The sequence below is a fragment of the Hippocampus bargibanti genome, linkage group LG09, assembly GCF_051943395.1.
Source record: "Hippocampus bargibanti isolate YZ-2025 linkage group LG09, ASM5194339v1, whole genome shotgun sequence".
Classification (NCBI taxonomy): Eukaryota; Metazoa; Chordata; class Actinopteri; order Syngnathiformes; family Syngnathidae; genus Hippocampus; species Hippocampus bargibanti.
In genome coordinates, this window is record NC_142742.1 from 14,330,603 (window position 1) to 14,357,719 (window position 27,117).

Here is a 27,117-nt window from a genome sequence, read left to right on the forward strand (position 1 = left end):
ATGCTGATGAAGTTTACAGAGGTAAATAACACTGTGGGCAGCGAGCGATATGAAGTGCAAAAAAAGGCAAAGAAAGTTCAATTTACAGAAATAAAACACTTTATATATTTAGATATCAATTTGTCTCATCATTTCCAAATACAGTGAATATAATTTAACAATAGAAGATGTTAAAAGGCTACTTGAAGACCGGCACTGTCATGTGAATCCTCCATCTGTGGCATTTGTTTCTTTTGCAACGAGGTGGCGGTCAGCACAAAGTCCTTTTCAAGAGCCAAGATGCGGGCATTGATACACACTTTACGATTACAAACCGTGTGTCTTATTCCAAGGGAAATGGGTCATGCAAACAAAACAGTCTGCAGCACATCAACCAACAAGATTTAAAAGTGTCACTCAGGAGAAACAAATGGAATATGAATACAGAAGAAACTAATACTGTGCAAATACATAACCAGCTGTACACAAGTATCTTTCACCATGATAAATCTCATTGCGATGACTCAGAAAAAAAAAACCCACACAATTTATCCTAAAGAATATATCACTGGACATTATCTGACACCGCTATAACACGATACAACATTGGGATCCCTGTCTGTCCTTTTTGTGCATTTTAACTTGACATTCTGCAAATGGCTTTGTGATTTGCGGTTCGTGTTCAGCTGATGAAGTTAAAGCAATAAATGATTCAGATGCGAATTTCACATTCGTCATCATGAGCTACCTTGTCAATGTGCAAACAGAGCAATGTTGTGTGGAAGCGGGACCTGGTGTCAGAATGTTACAAACTCCCAAGCTTCTGTACCAGAGGAAGAAATATCACTGAGGAAAGAGTCAAAGTTCCTCATTTTGAGGATTTTTCTATTCATTGGGAGAAAAGTGCAGGCACTAAGAAATGTCAAACATCTCCGTCTTCAAGTAAGTAAGGTCAATGTTGGGTCCGTATTGTCTCCAACCAATTGTTTTTTTTTTTTACCTTTTGGAGGCGGATTTCAGAATGTCATTTAACCCTTTGTGGACATTGGGCGACTGGGATGCAGCGCACTCACACAGGCCGGGCCCCATTTGGGCGTGAAGAGCAAAGCACAAGTTGGCGGTGGCTGCGCGGACGCTGCCGCCGCGTCCGTGAACGGTGCCGCTGTGGCTCGACGTGCCGAGCAGGTGCCACAGCAAGGGAAGCACTTTCAACTCCACCATTTGGGGCTTGCGAGGGTAAAGCTCGCTCACTAGAGCTGGAATTCCAAAGACCAGATGGTTAAAAGAGCTTTAGCGCCCCGCCACTCAAAATGGTGGTCGCCTTTGCCGTAGATTGAGTGTTAAATCCTTTGCAATATTTGAAAGTAGCTATGTCAAATCATTGCCGTATTTCCCTGTGTACAAAGTGCCCCTTGATTTTCCTCAAAAGATGACCCTGCGCTTTATACGCAGGGACACCTTTTATGTGACGTAATATTGTACTGCAACAGGTCACGCAACTAATGTCAGCAGCAACCGACTCCATTCCCCCTGTAGAAGTAGTAGTGCATAACCCTAGCCTCTACTGTAGTACCTTATCATGTGGTGAGCCTTATATTTGGAAAACTTTTCTATATTTATATATTATATTTAGAAAACTTTCTTCAGTCATTGAAAGTGCGCCTTACAGTCCAGTGCAACTTACATATGGAAAAAGCGTGAAAATATATTATTCATTACGGGTGCACCTTATACTCCGGGGCGCCGTATGCACCGGAAAATACAGCAATAAATAAAAACCAGCCCCCAGATGATTTTGATTCAAAACATAAATCTAGTTGTCCCATTACCAGCCCTTTCACATACCGCTCAAAAATTTAGAGGTGACGCAAAATATTTGCTTGTTGGAAGCACATAACTTGGGGAAATGCTCACTCATTCATTTTGCCACCAAACGTACATTTTCATTATTTTAAGGTCTTCATTGAATATTTGGCAGAGTATGTATGGATATCACCTTATCCCACAGGGATGCATCTGGAAAATTAAAAAAGAAGGCCAGTTGGCCCCCATGTGTCTGAAAAGGGGGCCACATTTGAAAATTGATTTGGCTCGATTTAACTGGATTGCCGAAGTATACTAAACTGATTGAAATAAAACAAAATACATCCATTGGGACATATTTCAAAATTGCAGATGAAAAACCATTATTTGATAAAAATCTATTTTGCTAATATACCAACAATTTTAATTCAAGTCAAAGAATTTATTGATGCATAAAATAAGCATTTTCAATTTTCTTTCAATCCTGTGCTATTTTAATATTCTACAGTATTACAGAAAAGACAAAGAACAGACAAAGAGAGCACAATATTTCTTACTAGTGTCTACTTAAAGGACAATCGACGTCTCCGGACAAGTTTGTAAAATGGCTTCAAATGACTTCTACTGAGCGTATTTTACAAAGATTCCACCGCATATAGCTATATTTTATGTTTTAAGACTCTGAAACAACTCTGAATATTCAGGAAGTCTTGTTTTTGAGTTGGTGACGAGTCCGTACGTGACGTCACTAAAGGAACACCCCTTACCGAAAAAAAAAAAACCCGCATTGTAGCGGTCCTTTCATTACGTCAATGTATTTTGCTGTAATGTTTGGTCCGGGGACCTCGTGTTGCACCCAAAAGCCGCCAGAAGAAGGCTTCCAAGCTCCATATAAGGAATTTATCAGCTTGTGGAAACGGAGGTGGCCATTTTGTGCCTCTTTTTCGGTGAGAAATTTTCCCTCAATGTTGCCTCAAAATGACAGGGAATAACTTCTTTAATCGATTGCAAACATGTATGCTTTCATCTTCAGAAGTATTTGAATCATAACTGGATGTGTAACAAGAAAGCATATTCTCCGAATCTGAAGCCATTGTTGTGATTCTCCAGTGATGCAAGACGTATTGGCGTGACGTCACAAACTGGGGGCGGGACTTTCTGAAAATGCCCAATTCGCAGCTCATTTTTTTTGCAGATTTTGGACACTTTAAGTCATTTTTATTGGTGTTTTGCATTTGAATAAAAATATCATACTGCATGTTTTGGGTATTTTAGGTGCTATAAAACGTTTTTCTGATGTCAGTAAAGAAACAAAAAGTGACGTCGGTTGTCCTTTAAATGTCTTTGGTTTGAAGATTTCCAATGTGCTGCAACAGCTCTGAAATCATTCCCATTATCCACTAAATTCAAATCATTAACAGCAGTTTGCCGCCAAAAATTGTCACTACCCTCCGCAGACTTATTCAATTGTTTCGTAAAAACGAAAATGTGTTTGTTTGCTGCCTGTTTTGAATGTCTTTGAGTTTTCCTCCTGTTCTCACGCTCCATTCTGCAAACATCCGCCATTTTCGTTGTAAATACTGCAATGCACCATGGATAAATGAATAAATGATAAATGATTCTCTCTTTTGGCAGTTTCCGGCGGATCACGGAAAAGCCCCAGATATTTTCTACCACAACTTTGGAACAAAGCGAAACAAATGCAAGGTGATTATGGCTAGATATCCGTAAGGCAAGATGGCAGACGACGAAAAGTTTAAACCTCTGATGGAAAACGAAGAGTTTTCAATTGATGTTTAACAAAATGTGTTTCTTTAGCTATTTTAACAGAAGTACGTTATATGTGGCGCGGATCATGTAGCAATATGCGGTAAATGCAACAGACGTGCCGGTGCTGGCGCAGTTGAGTTAAAAGTTGCACCAGTGGCTGTCAAAACGCATAAATGGCGCAAGGGTGTGGCCCAGATGCATCCTGGACACCATGCTCAATATTATAGATTCCTGACATTGCCCACCCCTGCTCAACAAAGTTTAATGCAAATCTGTCCATTTTGTTTACGGTTTCAGAATGAACGCTGTGGAAAAGAAAAAAAAATAAGCCAGTTATGCAGTTGTATCATTTACCTGCAACCTTCTCCACAAGATCCACCTTGGCTTTGCCGCTTGCAAATTGAGCCTTGGTGCAGAAAGGCTGAAGGAGGAGACTATTATCTGTCAATAAGATATATTCATACTGTTAACTGGAGACAGTGAATTAAAAACTAAAATATTAATGAGTCGCGGATCCATACCGAGGTTTACGATAAGGGAATCAATGGTTCCAATAGCAGCGGAGTAGATGGCGTTGTTTTTAGAGTTCAAGTGATTGTCCACAATGGCTGGGACCAGAATGTTCACTACTTGAGACAAATTGTCCCTCATCAAGGGGATGATTTTCTGCAGCGACTCAAGGGCGTAATGGTTGACCTTGCTGTTGGCCTCCTGCAACCTGGCCTTGAGCGCATCAAAAACCTTAAAACAAAACACAAAAACAAACAAAGCTGAGGCCAAGATCCGCATTCATGGTCCACGTTGAGGGGGTTACGCTGAGATTTGTCCATACCGGGAAGATATTGTGGATGACAACGTTTGGGTTGCGCTGGCAGTCAGCCACGAGTTGGTCCATTCCTTTGATTCTCTCTCGGAAGTCCTTGGAGCCTAGCAGGCCTGTTATGTGCTTGATGTATTCATTCTTGTCCGCTATAGTCTGCGTCTGAGATCTGTTGCTGTAATTACTGTTGGACATTCTGGAAAGGAGGCACAATACATGAGGTGATGTATTCGTGCAAGCTCCATATGTGCACACAACAACGTCTCTCTCTTTGTTGTTAGAAATTGTTTTCAAGAGCTCTATGCTTTAGATTGTCATTCTCATCTTTCTGCGTGTCGGTCATATGTACTCTTGTACCTTTGTTCTTTATGTTATATTTATGTGCAACAGATCATTTATTTTTTGTACAGACGCTCCGTTACTTACAAAAATTTGAGTTATGAACAACAGTACATACAAACATTTTTGTGGGTATGTCAAAAAATGTTCAGAACGAGATGCTGTAAGTTAGATTTTGTATTGCGCGCCTTTTTCAGAGTAGTGCTTTTTCCGGCGCTAATACCGACGTGAGGCGCCGAGAGATCTCTCTCTCCCTCCCTCCCTCCCTCCCTCCCTCCCTCCCTCTAACATATGTATAGTATTCTCTACAGTTATACATGTACATCTTTATAGAGTATATTATTAAATGTTTATTTTTCAGTATAAACCAATACAGGTTACTTCTACAAGCCTTATACATACCGTATATAAACCTTAAACATACATTCCATACAAAATATAGCACTGCAGCAACTTACGGACAAATTCACCTTACGAACGACCACTTGGAACGTATTCCGTTTCGTAAGTTGGGGAATGTCTGTACTTGTTCAGTAGAAACACACATACCTGATGGGGTGGCAGAGTGGCTCTCTGGTGAGAGACAAAGCTCGAACTGTACCGCTGCCCGGGAGGGAGCGTCTGCCCCTTGCTGACTGTGTGTCGTGGGGCATCTCGCCAAGCCCCTAACGCCAAGGTAGTTTAAAAAAAAATAGGGTTAAGACTCAAGTTGAACACAACAATGGTGTTTTGAAGGTGTTACAGTTATACCTTGGTCTTTAGAGTTAAAATGGTATCTCTGGTAGTTTGCAGGTCTTTGGAGGGAATTGTTTTTTCCAGGATCTTCTCAAAGTCTGTGTGGCAGGAGAGGCAGAGCAGCATTCGGCGGCCATGATATCTAAAGGTTAGACAATTAAAGAAACAAGTCGATGAAAAGGTTTCTTCAGCCGTCATCTGTACTTCTTTGAAGGTGTTGGACGTTTAGCTTCTTATTCAAGAAACTTCGTCAGGAAACTAAGGTTCTTGGATGAGAAGTCAGACGTAAAGAAACAAGTGTCAATCACTTTCTAATCTCCCCGCTTCTTTTGACCCTTGTTTAGCGTGGTACACAACATGTCACTGAATAGCACAGTGACTACTTGTTAGGTGTATTGGTGCACGGTTACAAGTTTTACAAGTCTTTGTACACCCGAACAGACATACAGGGTACAATACAATACAATACAATACAATACAATACATATTGATTTATATAGCACTTTAACAACCTACAAGTCATCAGGTCGACCTACCTTGCTTCCTGTGAGGAGTCTTGTGACAGCTTGGTGACTGCAGGTAAGATCCTTTCTGTTAGATCTTTACCTCCAGAGAGGAGGCGAGTGGCTCCGACCTTTTCCACCAAATTTGCCAAATGTTGGGCAGTGCACTTCCTTACCAATCCATTGAGATGACTAATAGAAAACGCAAATAATGTTACAATCCCAATTTCAGATTCTGAGAAACGGCATATGTGCTGTGCGTGCTCAAGTCATACTGACCAAAGTCCTCCAGAGAGTAACGCATGAATGCCTCGGCTTGGAGTGCAGTGTTGCACCATGCTGTCTAAAGCAGCATCAACATCCTGCCTGATAAAGGCGTTACTCTCTCCCGCCTTGTGCAGCAAGGCTTTTACGGTCCCCTCCAGTTCCTGGTCCATTGCCTTCTGCAGGTGCATGTAGAGGTCACCAAGTGTACACACAGCAGTCCTGGACACGCCCGACCTGAGGTTCTTTACCTGAAAAAGGAGACAATGTTGAATGTCCATGAAGGTTGCACTTTTTTCCCCCACTGCCGACGATGTGCAAAAATGTGTCCACTCAAGTGCCAGAGTTTTTGTCATTTTCACTCAAATTCCAGGACCCACAGAAGATTGCGTTTTAGGTCTACATAAACATTCAATACAGTGTTAGAAACCCATTCTTTTCTTTCATCAGGAAAAGTGTTAATTCCCAAGTTATATGGGTCACGACATATTTGAGCTTGAAATGGGGGTGGCAGTACAAAATACAATGCAATACATACCAATTTTTTGGTGTATAAGGCGCACCCCCAATAGATCGTGTATTTTCAAACTTTTGCGCACCAGCATATAAGGCGCACCCTAAATGAATGACAAAAGTTTTCCAAACACAGCATATAAATATATAAATAAATTTCCCCATTGTGGGACGAATAAAGGTATTCTGATTCTGATAAAAGTTTTCCAGATATAAGGCACACCCACATTATAAGGCGCTGGGGTTACGCACTACTTCTACAGGAGGAAATAGTCGGTGTCTGCTGACAGTAGTTGCCAGACCTGTTCTGGCTCAATATGACTTCACATATAAGGTGCACCTGCGCATAAGTCGCAGTGTCATCTTTTGAAGAAAATAAAGGCTTTGGGTGCACCTTATACGCCATAAAATATGGTACATATAGATAGACTTTAGTTTGCTGACGAAGCCTCTTGGATAGTAGGCAAAACGTCCGAAACCTTCAAATTTGCACAGATGACGGCTGAAGAAACCTTCTTATCGAAGGTACATATAGATGTATATAGCGCTTTAACAGCTGAAGCTGTAACAAAGCACTAGCATGGACAAAAGGCAAATGCTGCCCCTCGTGGAAGGGGAAAAAACATTGCCAAAGGTCTGACCGGCGCAAGAAAAAACAAAACCCGAACACATTTGGCAATGGCACTTCACGTCACACTTTTCAATTCCCGAATACATTCTGAAATGGCAACGAATGAGATAATGAACCAAAAAAATAGCCGTGAAAGTGGTCATGGTTTCACTTTGTCATCACAATAACTTTATTTTAGTTGTGTAGTGGGGCCTCGGTTTACGAACACATTGCCTTACGAATTTTTCGGTTCACGAACGTTACATTTATGAATATTAAACCTTGACATACGCACTATTTTTCGGGATACACATGGATTGGATTGGATTTGCCTTTATTAGTCTCGCAGTGGAGAAATTGGAGCGCCAACCCACCACGGCTGGCGGAGTAATCTTCGGCGGAAGAACACCAAAGCACACGACCGAACAGCGCCCCAGCCGGCCTTTTCACACCCACTTTCTCGGAGTGCACTCGTCGATCGTTTTCACCGATTGTTTACAGATACTTTTGCTGTTATGGGACCGAAAAAGACCACCACAGGCACGTGTTCAGCCGAAGACACAAAACAAAATTACAGTTGAGTAGAAGAAGATCATCGAAAAACACGAACAAGGTGTGCGTTTGTATGATTTAACAGCCCAGTACCGTTATGCTAAGTCCACCATTGCTACCATCATCCGCAACAAAGAAGCCATTAAGGGTGCTAGTGTTGCTAAAGGTGTTTCCGTGCTGTCAAAGCAACAGTCTCGGGAAATAGAAGAGGTTGAAAAACTTCTGTTAATTTGGATTAACGAAAAGCAGCTAGTCGGTGACAGCGTGAATAAAGCCATTATATCCGAGAAAGCACGGCTAATTCACTCTGCGGCAACCTGGAAGTTCGCCGTTTATTGATACAAGGGGTCATTCCTCGAAATGGTGAAAGAAGGCTACGTTCCCCAGCAAGTATTTAATGCAGATGAGACCAGCCTTTTTTTGGAAAAAGATGCCTAACCGGACTTTTATCACACAGGAAGAGAAGTCTGAACCCCATTCCATCAAGCCATCAACGACCATCACAAAGGTAAATAAAACGACTTTATTATACAGTGCAGTGTATTTCTGTCATTACAATACAATAGCACATTTATTATACATAGAATAAGGTATATTGTTTGTATTTTTAAGGCTTATTTAGTTGAAAATAATATTTTATGGAGACCTGGGAACGGATTATTCTCATTTTAATGGTTTCCTATAGGAAAGTATTTTTTGGAATACACACTTTTCACCTCACACACACACTGTCTGGGAACCATTTAAGTGTGTAAGCCAAGGTTCCACTGTAAATTGATTAATCTTTGAATGGCGCCTTTGTTTCATACTGAAAGATTTCCATGCAGCACTTTTTTGTCCCCTCAAATGTATCCGACAACCATGATAAAATGTTAGTTAAAATAATAATAATAAATAATAAAAAATAACAATAATAATTTACCCTGAAAGAGATAACAATATTCATTTCCATGGTTTACAAAATACTGTACGAACAAATCAAAAGTAAATGGGCCTGCCCTCCCTCAAGGGATTGTGTGTGACCTTGGCAGTTGCACAATATCATTATTTTGTGACGACATCATACAAATGCCGTTACCTCTTGAATGAGAGAGAGGCAGACATCACGAAGTCGACTCTGAAGTGTGTCAGAGTGGTACTGGGCAAGAGAGCGTAGGAACGTAAGACCTTCAATCTTCTTCTCCCTAAAAACCAGAACAGGAGCGCAAAGCATTCTTATATAATGAATAAACAGTTTTCTCTAAAGAATCATTGGTCGTCAATGTGATGTGCACAGTTTGTATACAAACGCATAGAAATGTACAGTACATGTGGGATTTACAACAATAAATATGATTAGTTGCTTTTGAGCTAGCAATGTAATGGGTTGGGTTTTTCTTAGCTGTGTTTCTCACCAGTGCGTTGAACTCAGCAAGTCAAAGCTGTGCATCAGTGCCAGGTCAGGTTTGGAAAAGGGACACAGCTCAGGAGGCTGGGAGATATTTTTCTTGTGGCCCACAGTAACAGGGGACAACTCATCTAAAAAAAAAGTCCACCAAGACAAGACTCTTAGACCTAAAAGTCTCAAAACAAGCAGTGCGTGTGTATGTGTGTGGTGATGTATTTTACGAGTTTTCTAAATCAGCCACAGTATAAAATACAAAAAAGAAGAATACAATTTCCACATGCGCCAACACTTAATTATAGAGCACACGTGCCAATTCCAGTGACCTCACTGCTTTTAAATTTATCATTAAAAACCAATATACTGTATAACCTCACGGGCTAGAACAATAGGAAAACATGCACGTGGGATGAGATTCAATACAATTGCCGAATTACAGGAAGAATCTGCTGCAACAGAGTTGGCCTTTACTTCTGTGTTGCCTGAGAAACAGTCAAGGTTGTTTGTTAATTCAATGCCAGTCAACACTTCTGCTGTTGCAGGAGATTCGGCCTCTGTGTGTGCGTGGGAACATGAAACTACAATATGACCGAATTATAGCGTGTGACAGTGAGTTCGAAAGCCAAAGACTGCACAGGATATTGTGGCCATGTTGACTCATTGCATATTGATACCGCACTCACCTGAGCTGTGGGACAGCGAAGGGCGAGCTCTGTTCAGGCTGGGCGCCCTCCTCATACGGGACAGGTTTTGGGGTCTCGGAGGCACTGTGGGGGGGCTTGGTTGATGGGGTGGAGTGAGGCACTTGACAGGGCTCTGGGGTCCTGGTGGACTAAATGAGCTTGTTAGGCTTATTAGTGACCCTTCCGAGGGGAGGTCCTCTGTACAAGAAGTGATTGTACCGCTGTTGATATCCAGATCTAAACCAGAGATCATCATTAATATGTCAAAAATATGTGAACATTTTTGGCCGCATAAAGACAATAGTCATTTTTGACTGATACGGTCACGCTGTCTGGAGATGTCACCTTTACTATTGGGAATTTCTTCATTGGGTGAAGCAGAGAGCATCTGTCGGACACGGTGCCGAATCTTGTCCCTTTGACTGGACTGCCCCTCAGGCTGATCCAGAGGCTGCACTTGGATCTTATCAATGATGGAACTTGTATCTATCACCTACCCAAGCAATGGAAATAGACAAATACAAATGTGGACGGCTTGTCATAATCTGAAAAATAGGGCCAAACGTTACCTCATCTGGATAGAAGTTGTCGCGGCCCCTGTGATCACCACAACTAACAGGGGGGGCTCCCAAAGGTTCAGCGATGGGTTTGGTGGCTGAATCACCCTGCTCCAGTGACAAGCCCAACGCCAAACGAGGGGAGGACACCGCGCTACCGAACACGCCTAAAACAGATAAGGGGACATTTGCAGATAAATCATGTGACCAGCATTCCTTTGTACAAATTTGTGAGGATCAAATTCAAGTGCCATGGAAATACACCATGGGGGGAAAAAGAAAAAAAAACATTCAGTGGAGTAAACAAAATAAAAAAAGGGGGGAAACTAAGGGATCCGGACACTCACCTCTGCCAATGAGTGCCTCAGGCATGTCAGTGGCTGGCAAGTTCTTGCATCCATTGCTTTGAGATACTTTAAAAAACAACAACAATTCAGTATAGCCCTAAAATTGTTTATTTTAGTTCTCTAATGGCTTACCTTTTGTGGAGTTCACAGTTCTGAATGATTCATTTAACAACTGTTTCACCAATGGAGGAGAAGGCACTGTCGCCTCTTGATTGGCTCTGATCGTTCCACTGGAATAAGTAACTCTCTGGCCAACAATGCCCGTCTCAGATGACAAATTATTCCTCTGAGATAGTCCTTTGAGAAGTAACATTTAAAAAGGCATAAAAAATGTAATTCAAGACATAGCACATCTGATACAATCATCACTACTGACCCCCCTCCCCCCTACCTGAAATGCCGCTAAAGTCCATGGACACCGAAGACCTCAAGTTTGCCGAAGGCACTCTTGCAATTCGAGGTTTCACTCCTGGGGAGGCCATTCTTCCGGAACTATGAACAGATATGAAAAGTTAGTGGAACTTGCACATTGCCTTTGTCACATCTTCCCTTGACACCTGGCTGAAAGACAATATATCATCTAAACTCTGTTTTCGAACGTCTCGGTTCTTGTCCAATTTGGTTTTCAACCAAAAATGTTGTGTTTTTTTAAATGCCCCAGTATACAACCGAAATTCGAATACAATTTGCGGCAAAGCAAATGCAGAAAGATTTGTGAAAACAAGATCTTAGCATTGGGCTTGAAGAGTATGATTTTAAAGCAAGCAGAAGATGGTTTGAAAAGTTAGTGTGCCCTGTGATTGATGAGCAACTGGTCCAGATGTGCCCCACCTACTGCCCAAAGACAGCTGGGATAGGTGCCAACACACCCCGTGACAGACAGTTAAAGAGAGAGAGAGAGAGAGAGAGAGAGAGAGAGAGAGAGAGAGAGAGAGAGAGAGAGAGAGAGAGAGAGAGAGAGAGAGAGAGAGAGAGAGAGAGAGAGAGAGAGAGAGAGAGATGATTTTATGTTTTAATATTGGTGTTAAAATTGGTGAAAATAAAACATATTACAGTTTGTTTTATAGTATTTTACAAATGACCTACTCTATTATTACGTGTTCATCCAGTTCATGCTGGAAATAGTCAAAGGTGCTTTAAAAAAGTTGTTTTCTTGACTTGAAACAGATTAAAACATTTTTACATTGATTATAATGGAAAGTGCCGTTTCGGTTTTCAAACAAATCTGTTTTCGAACAGGTTTGTGGAACGGATTATGGTCGAAAACCAAAATTATCACTGTACCATTTTTTTACGAGAGAGCGAGAGGAGGGCCGGCTTTCTATTTACTCATATACAAAAAACTAACTTTTCATACATATGTTTGAAAATTCATTCGTGAGCAGTTAGTATTGCAAGCAGTTTGCATATACAATTTAGCAAGAATTAACTGTTGATTTGCGACTGTATTATTACAAAAATAGCATTTGTATTACAATCAAATGCAACCACCGAACTAGATTAATTCAGTAATATTTAGAAAAAAATGTTTGCTGTTGAGAGCTGAGCTGGAAGAAACACATTGTATGTTTTATTGACTATTTCTCCTCAATAGACAGCTTTTTTAAACTAATCTCGGTGGCGAGATTGTTTTAAATTCTCGAGTAACCGATGTATAATACCTGCCGACTGAGCGTCAGCTCAAATCCGCCCGAATCCTGGGTGGTAAAACATGAATTGGATTTTCTTTATCAACACCAGCGCAAGGCGCGAATTCAACAAGTACCGTACGTGAACAAAGGTTGACTCACACCCACATCGAACGCAGGTTTCCAAGCGTCACCTTGCTATTTGAGACGGGCTTCAAGGGGGACGGTTTGAAAAGCATCTCCACCAAAGGAAACAAGCACTGTGGCGTCGATGACATGTTGTGTTGACAAACGCGGGGACGACGATGTCAATTTGCCGTCACCGACGCCGGTTACGTTTCCGTGGGCCCGTTGTTATGTTTGCACGTGGAGAGTGCCATGAAAATGTGTCAGGATGTACGACGACGAAAGCCTTTTGCATTAGCATTCGTTATCGCGGGTTTTAGCTTCAAATCGTTTTTAAATGAGCATCGTGAATGTCGGTCATACAAAACGATGGAAAGGGAGAGAGGAAGTTTCGATTCAATGAAATGACAAGTTATAAATGGCTGCTCTCGAATTCTTCACAAAACATTTTGAATATACATTATCAGGTGTAAATGTACATGGTTCCACCTCTTTTGGCGGAATTAATTGCTTACACCACGTGTTAAATTACGTAAATAATTTGTTAACTCATTCATTGCCAGACAATGTGCAAAAATGTGTCCACTCCATGTGACCAAAACCAGGGTTTTGGTCACTGTCACTCGAATTCCAGGACCCACAGGAAATACATAAACATTCAATACAGCGTTAGAAACCTTAGACTCTCTTCTTTCATAACAGTTAATTCCTAAATTATATGACTCTGGAGTTGTATGAGCTTGAAATGAGGGTGGCTGTCCAAAATACAATGCAATACACACATAGTGGTTTATATAGCATATTAACAACAGCGGAAGCTGGAACAAAGAGCCAACATGGGAAAAAAGGGAAATGCTGCCCACTCGTGGAAGGGAAAAACATTGCTACTTGCCATGGCCAGCGCTTTTACACCCAAACAAGAAAAAACAAACCGAAAAAAATTGGGAATGGTATTCTACGTCATATTTTCAATTCCCGAATACATTTCTGAATGGCAGTGAATGAGTTAAATAAAACACTTGACAATTGTGGGCAAAAAAAATGCAAACCAAACACAAACAGGTGTATACTTTATTTCTTTGGATGAAAAGAATCATAGTGGCAATGAGTAATGGCCAGTGACGTGCAGTCAGGGGAGGCAGGTGAGGCAGTGCCTCACCTGTCATCATGGAAATATCAAATGAAAAAATAAATTAAAGTTATATTTATTTAGTGATTTGTACTTGTAGTTCTTTTCCATTTAACTTCACCATTTTTGGATTTTTTTTTCAAAATCGCTGAATTTTCACATTTACCGTTCAAATACTAAGTAGACACAAGCGGTGAGGCAGCAGAGCCTGAGCCTCACCATTGATTGCGCAATGACAATGCTAACTGGGCTTACTCTGCAGTGAGACTGCATTGCTATCCCTCTGCATATCGCTATTAAAGTGTTCAAACACTTTTAGTATATGAACTAAATTTGTACAGTTTAGCTGGTGTATATAATGTAGAGTCACTTTATATTATAAACACTGTACTACAGTGTTTATTTTATTTTTATCAAAACTGTGTGCATATGTGAGGCACACAGATCTCCTGCCTCATGACAGGGGGCACTGGTGATTACAGAGATTGTTCTTGCGCCTCCTCGGCTGCAGAATAATAGAATGAGTGAGAGCAAGCTACAGTAAACAGTTAGCAAGTTAAGTGCAACCATGCAGTCATTTTTTCGTGTTGCTTAGCCTTATTTTCAGAATTGAGGATTACATATCTAAATTGAAAGAAATAGAAATACTTTTAAAACTGAAGAAAGATAAGGAAGGCTTCGACAAAGAAGGTATAAATGCCTTTCTTCAGAAGGACTTCATTTATAGGTAAAGGTAACACGATAATAACGTTTTTTTAATTTTTTTTCTATGCTAGTTTATATAAAGAATGCTGACATGACATTTTAAACAAAACATGTGAACTGTTGCCAATCAATTGGTGAATACGCTACTCTGTAGAGTTCATGTGTTTGTAAATCTGACTGTGATGACATCAGTGCCTCACCAGCCATGAACCTCACAGCACATCACTGGTAATGGCCCACCATGTGAGAAAGCCCACGTTGTTTTCAGACAGGCAGTTTGTAACCATTTGAAGCATTGAACGTGTCTGTGCGTATCAGAGATGTTCTGATGACCCCAGCAGGAGGGTTCATTGAATGACTCGAGTCGATTGCAGAACCCTTCAGTCAATTAAGATACTTGTACATGTGCATTTATTTGTGACCTGCGTTTGGCTGGCGACCTGTTCAGGGTTTAACCCGCCACTTCAATAAAAAAAATACATTGTTTATAATTTTCCAATTTTAAAATATGTGCATTGAAAACTAAGATAACTAGTAAGTACAGTAAAGTCTCGTTATATCGATATTCAAGGGAGTCCGAAAAAATATCGATATAACCGGGACTATCGATATATCCGACCCTGTTTGCATGTAATTTTCTCCGTGCGTGCATAGAAATAGTATCGATATAACCGGGACTATCGATATATCCGATATCGATATAACGAGACTTTACTGTATTTCAATATTTTATTAACACAAAAAGTACATTTAAACAAAAATAGAAATAAGATGATTAACAGGAAAACTGACTTATTCACTATCTCAGGGGTCGGGAACCTTTTTGACTAAGAGAGCCATAAAAGTAAAATACAGTAAAGTCTCGTTATATCGATATCGGATATATCGATAGTCCCGGTTATATCGATACTATTTCTATGCACGCACGGAGAAAATTACATGCAAACAGGGTCAGATATATCGATAGTCCCGGTTATATCGATATTTTTTCGGACTCCCTTGAATATCGATATAACGAGACTTTACTGTATGGAGAAATGTTTTTCAGTGAAAGCCACACGCACGCGCGCGCGCGCACGCGCACACACACACACACACACACACACACACACACACACACACACACACACGGGCGTGCGCGCACATACAAACGCGCGCATGCGTGCACACACACACGCCCACTTTTTAACAAAATATCAGAATGTATTATTTAAAATAACTTTGTGATAGTACTCACTGTTAACATGAATGGTTTTCCGTTCCTCGTGATTGGTAAAAATCCAGGCAAAGGATCGAAATGAAATTCAACTTGCCGGTCCAGAGGTGAAGTTACTGCTAGCTAGCCTGCACACGGCTCATAAGCTTCCACACTTGCTATCCGCAATATACTTCTCGCAGAAGAATGTTGATGCTAACGTTAACATGGGGCTTGTTAAAATGTCACTGACATTCGACTGGCATCGATGGTATTGTTTCATTGCAAATTAGAATGAGAACATTTTCTCTGCTTAAAGGCTAATGCTCCGGTGCATTCAAGCAGAAGTGCACTCGTTGGGCTCATTTCAAGGGGCGTTTACCTGTTTCAACATGACGGCCAGTATCATCCAATCAAAATGGTGCTTTCGGCCAACCTAGGTCAGTGTCATCCAATAAAAATTGCGCTTTCCACCAACTGCAGCCCCAACGGGAAATGAACGGCGAAAAAAACGAGAATATGTATTTAGTTTTATCGGCGAGCCATATGCAATCATCAAAAGAGCCATATATGGCTCGCGAGCCATAAGTTCCCGACCCCTGCACTATCTAGCTGGCTGGCTATCGAGCTGACTGGCTATCTAGCTACGCATCTGTTGGCTAACGAACGGCCAGCTAGCTAGCTTTCTATCTATTTGAGTTACTTCTGGGTTGAGTGAACCCTGGCGCGTGGCTGCCGCAGCTCACCCGCAGAATAACTAATCGTGTTACTGTAAAGTGACCTTGAGAGTTTTGAAAGGCGCTTATAAATCAAATGTATTATTATTATTATTGTAAAACAAATGTTTTACAAGATCAAATAAAACACTGAACTACTAAAAATCAACCCCCTTCATGGATAATGAATACACCAATGAGAAAAAATATTATTTTTCTCAAAACCATGCATTCATTTATCCATCAATACTCTAACCCATTTATCCTCACAAGGCTGTGCTGAAGCCTACTCCAGCTGTGTTCGGGGTGCACCCTGATCAGGATGCTAGTCAATTCCAAAGCATACACAGATGAACATGCAGCGCTCACGAGTACACTTAAAGGACAACCGACGTCTCCGGACAAGTTGTGTCCATAATTTGTAAAATGGCTTCAAATGACTTCTACTGAGCGTATTTTACAAAGAGTCCACCGCATATAGCTATATTTTACGTTTTAAGACTCGCGCTGAATATTCAGGAAGTCTTGTTGTGTAAAGATGCATTGTAGCGGTCCTTCCATCACGTCAATGTATTTTGCTGTACTTGTTTGGTCCGGGGACCTCGTGTTGCACCCAAAAGCCGCCAGAAGGCCAGAAGAGGGCATCCAAGCGCCATATAAGGAATTTATCAGCCTGTGGAAACGGAGGTGGCCACAGGTCACCATTTTGTGCCTCTTTTTTTGGGTGAGAGATTTTCCCCCAATGTTGCCTCAAAATGGCACAAATAAATTCTTTAATCGATTGCAAACATGTATGCTTTCCTCTTCAGAACTATTTGAATCATATTCATCACTGGATGTGGAACAAGAAAGAATATTTTCTGAATCTGAAGCCATTGTTTTGATTCACTAGCAATGCAAAACGTCTTGGCGTGACATCACGAACTGGGGGCGGGACTTTCTGAAAATGCCCAATTCGCAGCTCTTTTTTTTTGCAGATTTTGGACACTAAGTCATTTTTATTGCCGTTTTGCATTTGACTAAAATATCATATTGGGTATTTTAGATGCTATAAAACGTTTTGCTGGTGTCAGTTAAAAAACAACAAAGTGACGTCGGTTGTCCTTTAAGGACAATTTATAGTGTTACATTAACATGCCATACATGTTTTTTTGAATGCGGGAGGAAACCCTAGTACACAGAGAAAACCCACACAGGTACAGGGAGAACGCCACACTGGAAGGCCGAAGTTAAAGATCCCTTGTTTATAGCTGTCTGAATTCCAGAATCGGACCCTGCACCTCTCCACTGTGAGGCAAGTGTGCTAACCAGTGGAGCAGTGAACAGCCTGTATGCATCCTCTGAACTGTGCCATCCAATCACTTGGTGCCATAACATAAAACTGTACTCCTTCTACCCAATAAGATGCAAATCCACCATTTGCTTTGGGCTTCCATACTGGGTGTTCAAATTAAGTTAAAAAAGTGATAACATTTGTGTCCCCGCAAAAACAAATGGACGACTTTACCTTTCGATGCCACAGACCGTGGAGGTGGTGGGGCTCAAACTGGAAAGACCACTGTCGCAGGCTGAGCTGGTTAGCATGGGAGGGGTGTGCACCGTTAGGTCTTGACCAAGGGGTGAGCTTAGAGCACAATCTATGCTGTCCTGTTTTGGGTCTGAACTACTTAGGCTCACTTTAGCCCTCTTCTTTGCAGCACTATTGCGCAATGAACGCAGTGAGTTCCACATCTGTGAGCAAATCATATTGGAAAATATTGACAGGAAGGGGAATACATGACATTAACTGAAAATACATTACATGTCCATAGACCCTATTTACTCAAGACTCTGGGTATACAGAATTGATCAATGAAATTCAGATCGGTAAATACAAATGCTGTTTACCTCCTGCACGTCCAGGGGCTCCTCCTCTTGAATATCCTGTGTTGTGTTGGAGCCCACAGGTTCTAGTTGAAGGTCCCTCTCTGAATACCAATTCTGAGGGCTGCTGCGCGCATCGGGCTTTTGGTCATTTTTATAAAACTGCTCCCCTGAAGGAATGACTGGTGAGATGGAAAGGGATGTCCTGCTGCTGCTTAAGATTCTGCGGAATGACGATGTTGATGAAGTTTTGAGGGAGGCACATATTGGTCGAGGAGAGCACCTGCTAGAGAGGTCACCTGGTGTGGGCAAGGGATTAAGATTGATCATTACAAATCCACAATCAACTAATTTTACATTCAACTAACCTTTGACTGCTGCGTCTCCCTTGGGGCTGCACTCTCGCTTGTTGGGCCAGGTGTCGGACATAGAGAGGGACGAGTCGGCATGGCGACGGGAGAGTGTTGGTGTGAGCACACCTCCTGGGAATGCAGCCAATGGGTATGGAGGTAGCAGAAAGGAGCCGGGTGTGGTGTAGTTCGAAGGGAGAGAAAGTGTGCGTTCAACACTGCCATTTCTTGAGAGCATGTGCCCTTTGGATAACACTGGAAGACAGTTTATTTTTCAGTTTCGGCACATTTAGAAAGAGGTAAAATTCAAAACATGATGTTAATACTGTACCTTATTCACAACCTAGTGATCTTGGGAATATATCGCCCAGAAATAATTCTGATACATTAATTCATATAAGGTGGTATCGGTTAAATAAAAACACAGTGATCAGGATGAATTAGTAAACTTTCAGAATCAATATTTTCAATAGCATGCTAGACTTCATAGTATTGTCGACTGACGACTAGTGATAAGATGTCTCTCCCTCACACCAAGCTGTCTTTCGCTGCCGCAACAGTAACACCCCACCTGCCCCCTGATACTGGTCATATATGAACAAGCAAATAATAATAATCATCATCATCATCATCATAATAATCATAACCATCATCATCATTAATATTGGGGATGCATTTGATATGAAATCATTACAGAAATGAAAAATTCGAATGCAATTACTTCAAAATACTCATATGTGTTTTTAGATGAGCAGGACAAATTATACGTAGTAATTAATAAGTAAAATTGATTCATTTATCTCTGGTATCTCATTACTGATATTACATTACTGATAGCCTCTCTTTTAAAGTATGACGACGTCATACTATGACGTGCTACAGCCAATAAAGTTCAAATAACGTCATTTTCTATTTGTCTTGCATTTGACTGGAAGTTGCCACATTCAATATGGCCACCAGATTGACCTGGTGACAAGCACATTGATGTGGTGACCGTATTGGATGTAACTCAACCAGACTCCTGCAATGCAGAGTTTTGTCTTCACATTGAACTCAGTGGAGTCACTTCAAATTATTTCGAGAGGAAAACATGGAGCTTGGCAGTGATTTAGAATATGATGTTATTTTTCAGAATTAAGTTTCACTTCCATTGTTGAAACAAGATTTAAAAAAAAGATATCTATATTGTATTGGCAAAGGTTCCTTACCGCTGTCTGACTCAGCGAAATTTGTGGTTTTAAAAATGTCAGGGTCTAAATTGAGACTTCCGCTTCTTCTGAGACGAGCTGGAGATATTCTTCTCCTAGATGTTTGGGGTGTCTGTGATTCTGCAGCACCTTCAAACAACATAAAAAAAAATCAAAGTATTGCAGAATAGACCGGGGCAACTAACATGGTATTAACTAACCTGTCAACAAAGGGCTGTTGTAAAGATGTGTAATGTGCAATTGTAAAGTCAAAATTGCAATTGTAAAGTCAAAAAACGTGTTTTATGTTATGAATTATAACAATTCATTATATCTGTCAAACTGTCCAGCATGATGGGTTCATAGATTCAGGTTATGCCTTTCAGCCACTTCTCAGCACTTTCTTTAACATGTCATCTTGTGACTCCTTTGACCCACCATGTTAATCCTATTCCAGTAGGCAGTGTCAGGGTTTTCGTCATTTCCACTCAAATACCAGGACCCACAGCATCTTGAGTTTTAGGACTACATAAACATTCAATTCAGCGTAAGAAACCTTAAACTCTCTTCCTTCATCAGAAAAAAAGAGGTATTTCCAAGTTATATGGGTCTGGAGTAATATGAGGTGCAAGTGGGAGCGGCTGTACAAAAGGCAAATGTTGCCCCCTCGTAGGAGGGAAAAACATTGCCAGAGGTCTGACCAGCGCTTTATCGGCACAAGCAGGAAATACCAAAACCCGAACAAATTCAGGAATGGTGCTCCTCAACATATTTTCAATTCCCGAATATATTTGGGAATGGCAGTGAATGAGTTAATACGTACCAGCAAACTGCTAATAGCATTCAACTGTACTTTTTATCTCAGATCAATGTGCGCGTTTGACAGATGGATTGGCACTTACTAAAAGAGGATATGTAGGTCGCTGGACTCAATTTCCTGGAGAGAGGAATAACTTCTTCAAGGGTCACCTGTAAAAAGACAGTGACACATTGATTACAAAAGGCAAGTGGTTATTTAGTGGAATTCTGTCCACGAGGTGAAACTAAATGATTTTCTGCTACACTGGACAAAAACAAAAGCAATACACCGCTATTCTAATACAGTAAAGTCTCGTTATATCGATATTCAAGGGAGTCCGAAAAAATATCGATATAACCGGGACTATCGATATATCCGACCCTGTATGCATGTAATTTTCTCCGTGCGTGCATAGAAATAGTATCGATATAACCGGGACTATCGATATATCCGATATCAATATAACGAGACTTTACTGTACCACATTTTTGTCATTAAAATTGATACAAGAGATCACCATCATTTCAACACCCCGAGCCCCACCGCCACGATTAATGTGAGCTCATCTGTTGAACTCATTTACAATATACACACACACACACACACACACACACACACACACACACACACACACACACACACACACACACACACACACACACACACACACGTACGTACGTACGTACATACATACATACACATAATAATGCCACACTTGATATTTGTATGTGAATCGTAATCTGAAAACCCTAAATTTTGACAACTAAAGCACAAACAGTCATTAGAGCTTTGTGCATATGTCAGCTCATTTTAGTAAAATGTTGGCTGGGTTTGAGTTGGGTACTGCACAGCTTGCTTGCTTGATAGAACTCAAGCACTTCCATTTTACATCTAAGCTATAATAATAAGCCATGTTTTACAAGTCTAGCCATGTGATATTACCCATTGCATTTGTCAAACACACACATATACACACCCACACACCACAAACACACACTCACCCACACGCACACACACACACACACACACACACACACACACACACACACACACACACACACACACACACACACACACACACACACACACACACACACACACACACACACACACACACACACACACACACACACACACACACAAGAGGTGCTCTGCAATCATGGGGTTGCTGGGAAACAGACGCTGCTGTAAACAGAAGGTCTTGAAATGAACATGAACACAACAATACTGGGCAACAGTTCCCAGAACAGAATTAAGTCAATTAACACCGCCGGAAACACACCACCCCCCATCCTGATCCATGAACAGCATGAGTAAAATGAGTCTGATAGCTTTGCTATCCGTGATGTTGGGATTGTGTAACTAAAATAAGAACATGAGTCACCATCAACTACAGAACTGCCAACTTAGAGTAATTCATTTCCAGAACAATGTATTTATATTTCCATATTTTCAACATTGTCAAGAACATACCCCTGGACGGTAATTACTTTATATACCTTACTTACGTATCTCAAAACCCACCTATTTAAAATTGCATTTTCTGTGTAGCTCTCTCTCTTGTTTCCATTTATAATTGTATTTTATTTATTGCATTCTATTTGTGATTGTATTTTATTTATTATAGTACCTATGCTTGTCTGTGACTGTAAAGTGTCCTTGAGAGCTTTGAAAAGCGCTTAAAATGTAATGTATTATTATTATTATTACTGTGTATTAGGGCTGCCAAGAGTTGACTCGTCAAGACGTTGACAATCAAAAACTATTTTTATTATCCTATTATTATTGCTATTATTCCATTTTTTCCTTACTGATGTTTTAAGTTTCTGCCATGGTACCAGTTCAGGACAGGTGCCAAGGTACAGTACTTGATGTAGGTATAGTATTATGGTCAAAATATTGGTATTGTGACAACACTTTCATCATCTTCATCATCAGCGTTTGGTGAGAATATGAGAACATTCAATACTTAAATACAGGCCTCTGATTCTAAACTCCTCCATACTTCGCAAACGGGACTGCCAAGAAGCAGCATAGCATTATTCAGAATCAGTGACGAAGGTCTGCTCCGGAAGGCATTGGTCATAAATATTTCAATAAAGGGGTGAGATATAACAGCAATTGAGCAGCAAGTGGTGTGACCTCACCTGCTCGGAGCACTTCCCATTCACGGAGCAGCACTGATGGCTATTTTCAGTCAAGGAATAGCTCAACATCTCCCAAGGTAATTTGTTCTTCCCTTTACCTGCGCTGACAATCCTCCTTTGAGAGGGAAGCTCATCGGTGAGTGATCCTAAACTGCCGTAGCCATACGGTCGCTCATATTCTGGCTCAGTTTGACTCCTTGCGCTGCTAATCCTTCCTCCATTGATGACCCAGTCCAGATCAGCTCCTGAACAACTAGCCGGTGGGGAGCAGCGGAGCCCCGATTTTGGCACAACCAGACCGTATTCCACCACTCCTTCGGGGGAAAGTTTCGGAAGAATGTGTCTTGCACGTCTGGCCTGTACAGCTGCCATAAGTCCCTCCGCGTCCTCTTTGAGCTCAACGTTGTCCACAGCTTTTGTGAGGGGCTGTTTTTTCCCCGTATCCAGGCAGGAGTCAAAAACTGCAAATAGCTCAAGGGCAGCATGACGGACTTTCCTTTTGCTGTCTGACAGATATGGTGCAACCTCAAAACAAAGCTTGGGGATGTTGAACTCTTTTCTGGGATGAGTGAGCATCGCTGCAATAATTATGTTAAGAACATCCTCCCGGACTCTGGAATTCTTGTGTTTCAAATTACAAATAACAAGGTCTAATACTTGTTGTGGGGCCACAGTTTTCATCATCAGATGAAACATACTCATGTATTCATTCCTGGCAATAGTACGAGTATCACCAAGAGCCTTGATGGCCACCCAAACTATCTGTTTAATATATTTGTGAATAATTGTATCTAACCTTTGAATAAATAATTTTAAAACTTGTAAGGTGCCACAAAACACTTTAAAATTACTGTCATCTAAAAGCCTGGGAAGAAAATTGATGAACTCTTCCACACTGTCAGAAGGGACCGATTTCAAGTCCACTTCTGAGAGGATTCGTTTGAGTTCTTCCACACCATTTGTGCGATTCTGGTAATTCTTGGCATCCAGAAGTTGCTGGTGTAACTCCTGGGAGATTATTCCAAAAATCATTGTTGGTAAGATGACAAATGTGATCAAACATCAGAAGAATCAAGGGCAATCTTAAGAGGATGAAAATATTCCTCTTCATTCACGTTGGCTTTCATCCTGAGTGGTTGATGATAGGAAGCCGTCCACTTAACTGCGGATAGAACAGAAAAATCAGCAATGACACAGGATTTGGATTTGCGTCATCAAATTGAACAAGTATAAGATGGCCAAGAAATGCATATTATTCCATTTTCGATTCCAGTTATCCTTGCAAGGGTTGCGAGAGTGAGAGACTGCTTATAATGGGCTTCCATTCAATCGCAGGTAACAGACGCAATCGATCATTTGTACTCACAAATACACCTTGGTGTATCACAGAGCAAACAATGGTTGCCACAGTTACGATTGTTGAATTCCCAAAATTCATCAGAAATGTTTGGGAACCTTTCGGAATGTTTGCAATCACCTTTAGTAGAAGGCAAATGGATTTGACCCAACCCAAATTATAAGATGCTAAACTTTCCCGGGTATTCTGTTTTCGGCTGTCCAATGTTGAAGATGGATTTTGATTATGTGGAAGTTGATTTCTGCGGGTTCTGCAGCAACGGGGAGGCCCTGCAGAGCTTCCAAAACTGAAGGGAGTTCTTCCTTGGTATGTACATCCATCCCCCCAAAACCCATAGAGGGGTCATTGCCATCCCCTTTGATCCTTGTTTCTGGCCAGTAAGGACAATGGTTACCGATATCGAACTGGCAAAAGTATGCGATTGCTTGCGCATGAACGTGTGAACAGGTATTGGACCATTGTTGCATGGTCAGTCGCATTGGTGGCAAAAAAAACAAAAACAAACAACATTGGTGACACGACCCTTGAGTGATTCAGACTGTTTTGCAACACGACTTTCTCAACAAGATGATGAATCCAGCAAGACAACTGTGACATGTAAAATTGCTTGCAATCATGTTTGCAACCTAATTTAAAACAAATTGTTTTCTTACAGACAGTGTATTTTAGGTGTTCAATTACCACCTGACATGTTTCGGCATATACTTTTTCGAACCCTGACAGAACTCAAAATGTGCACTGCTCTCAAGCATTCGCCGGTTAGTGAGATGAGGGCGAACAATACATTGCATCTTCATTACATCTATAAAAACATATATTGTTTTCTGAATGAGGGACTAATTATTCACAGAAAACTCAGAAATAAGGGGACATCATTCACCTCCCCAAAGTAAGAACCCTAACGTCAGAACTGTGAGGCAGACGCACAAAATAAAGAACACGCATAATTACAAATTGTGGCCCAAAAAAACACACCACGGAGACAGACTAATGATCTTGTAGCTCTGATTGACGATGGAATGACGGAACACAATGCACCTTAACGTGGGCAACCAACCACTTGTGGCTGTTTGCCACTCACCAACATAGCTCAGAATAACGTACCCCGAGGTACACAATTCCCCATCTAATGTACGATGTATTAAGTCAGAGAAATATCAACTGCAGCAGACCATGCACTGAAATACAAACGGCGCCTTCAGTGGACTTTAACAAACGACCGCCTACGCCACGCTAAAGAAGACACAAACTCGATATATCGAGTCGTTGTTGGTGTTAATATCATTGTGCTAAGCTAGCTCGCTTCTCGATTATATCACACTGACGGATTCTGGCTAGCAAAGTTAGAGCAAAACAATTAGAAAACAAACCTTGTAATGTCTCAGGTTCTGAGACTTCGGCAGCGCTCGTCGAGACTATTAATCGCTTCGTCGTCCACGTTCCCAGGTTCGGCTGCAGAATGTGTTGCTTATTCTCGAAGGTTGAACGTTTTTGCTTCTGTTTAGTTGGTGCGTGAATTGTTGAGCGTTCGGAAGCGACGGGGGTATTTTCATCGACGGGAACCCACGCACACACACTTCGCACAAGCATTCACACACACGCACACGTACGTACACGCGCATTACCGTACACACTGAATCACTGGGAGGCAAAATGGCGAATCCAGGTCGCAAACTGAGCGCTTCCATGGTGACGCGAGCTGCGGGCTTGTGCACACACTATCCCCGCCACACGGTCGCATGCGCACGTCGTTCACAAGTGAAATACTGTGTGCGAAACATATTTTTTTGTTCCAAGTTTATTCCTATTTTCACAACAAAACACGAAAGAAAAGAATAAAAGTTTTTGCAAATACGTATATTGACGATATTTATTACACATTTGTGACTTCATTCTTTCATCCGTTCATTTTCCGAACCGCTTTATCCTCACGAGGATCGAGGGAGTTTTTGGAGCCAATCCCAGCTGTCTCCGGGGCGGTCAGATGGGGACACCCTGAACTGTTTGCCAGCCAATGGCAGGGCACACAGACACGAAAAACCATCTGCGCTCACACTCACGCCTCTGGAAAATTTAGAGCAGTGGTTCTTAAACTGGGGTTCGGTGAGTCGGTCTCAGGGGTTTGGTGGATCCTCTGGCGCAGAAGTCCACTAGTCTGCATTTAGTGGGTACAGTCATTGAAAGTACTATTTCGAGTTCATGCACTGTGTTGGTTTTGTAATGTGAACAAAGAGATATTAATGCACAATTCATTTCGTGCGTCATTAAAATTTTGATTTGTTATTAAAGAAGGGTTCGATGAATGATCATATGAAACGGGTGGGGTTCGGTCCCTCCAACAAGATTAAGAACAACTGATTTAGAGTGTTCAATCAACCTACCATGCATTTTTTGGGAATGTGGGAGGAAACCGGAGTACCTGGAGAAAACCCACACAGGCCCGGGGAGAACTTGCACATTCCCCACAAGGAGGTCAGAGCTGGAATTGAACTCAGTCCCTCTGCACTGTGAAGTTGATGTGCTGTATATACTCGTAGTTGCTGCAATTGACTGGCAACCAGTTCAAGGTGTGGGGTACACCTTACTGCTCAAAGTGAGCTTGCATAGGCTCCATCAGCACCCAGGGGAACCAAATGTATGGGTTTAGAAACAATCGCCATTACTGTATGTTATTCGATTAGGCTACCAAGGCAGTAGAGGGCGCTATGCGCCTGTGAATGGAACAGAGGAAGACAATGTTGGCCCAGCTCACGCATGCGCAGTCAGTTATAAATGCCGCTGTGTGAAGCTGATTAACACGTTTGTCTCGTGTCGTCTCTTCCTCGTTGTTCACAGGTATTCAAAATAATAAATTCTAGACATCCTCATGATGTTACAGTAATTGGGGACTTGTGGGGCGATGCTACATATAAAACTGCAATTTTGTGGCTTTGATGAAGGGTTGGATGTCGATTGGTAGTTCACAGCACGACACACACGAGCGGGCAGACGTACATACACATGTGCGAATATGGAGGATATATACTATGGATAGATGTTGAATGTATAGACCTACA

General features: G+C 41.4%; 1 protein-coding gene across 1 annotated transcript; it reads right to left on the bottom strand.

The window, feature by feature from the left end:
• Window positions 1–87: 87 nt before the first annotated feature.
• togaram1 (TOG array regulator of axonemal microtubules 1) lies at window positions 88–25,755 on the bottom strand. Its single transcript, XM_089004776.1, has 23 exons — window positions 25,432–25,755; window positions 22,705–23,866; window positions 20,661–20,727; window positions 19,780–19,908; window positions 18,590–18,826; window positions 18,246–18,520; window positions 17,866–18,089; window positions 11,251–11,351; window positions 10,992–11,156; window positions 10,860–10,925; window positions 10,525–10,679; window positions 10,301–10,448; window positions 9,956–10,192; window positions 9,283–9,406; window positions 8,967–9,072; window positions 6,229–6,464; window positions 5,983–6,141; window positions 5,462–5,588; window positions 5,261–5,376; window positions 4,385–4,568; window positions 4,074–4,293; window positions 3,907–3,993; window positions 88–1,235 (listed from the first exon to the last, which is right to left on the bottom strand). The coding sequence occupies exons 2-23, from the start codon at window positions 23,734–23,736 to the stop codon at window positions 976–978; spliced, it is 4,455 nt and encodes a 1,484-aa protein (XP_088860902.1). The 5' UTR covers window positions 23,737–23,866; window positions 25,432–25,755; the 3' UTR covers window positions 88–975.
• Window positions 25,756–27,117: the final 1,362 nt, after the last annotated feature.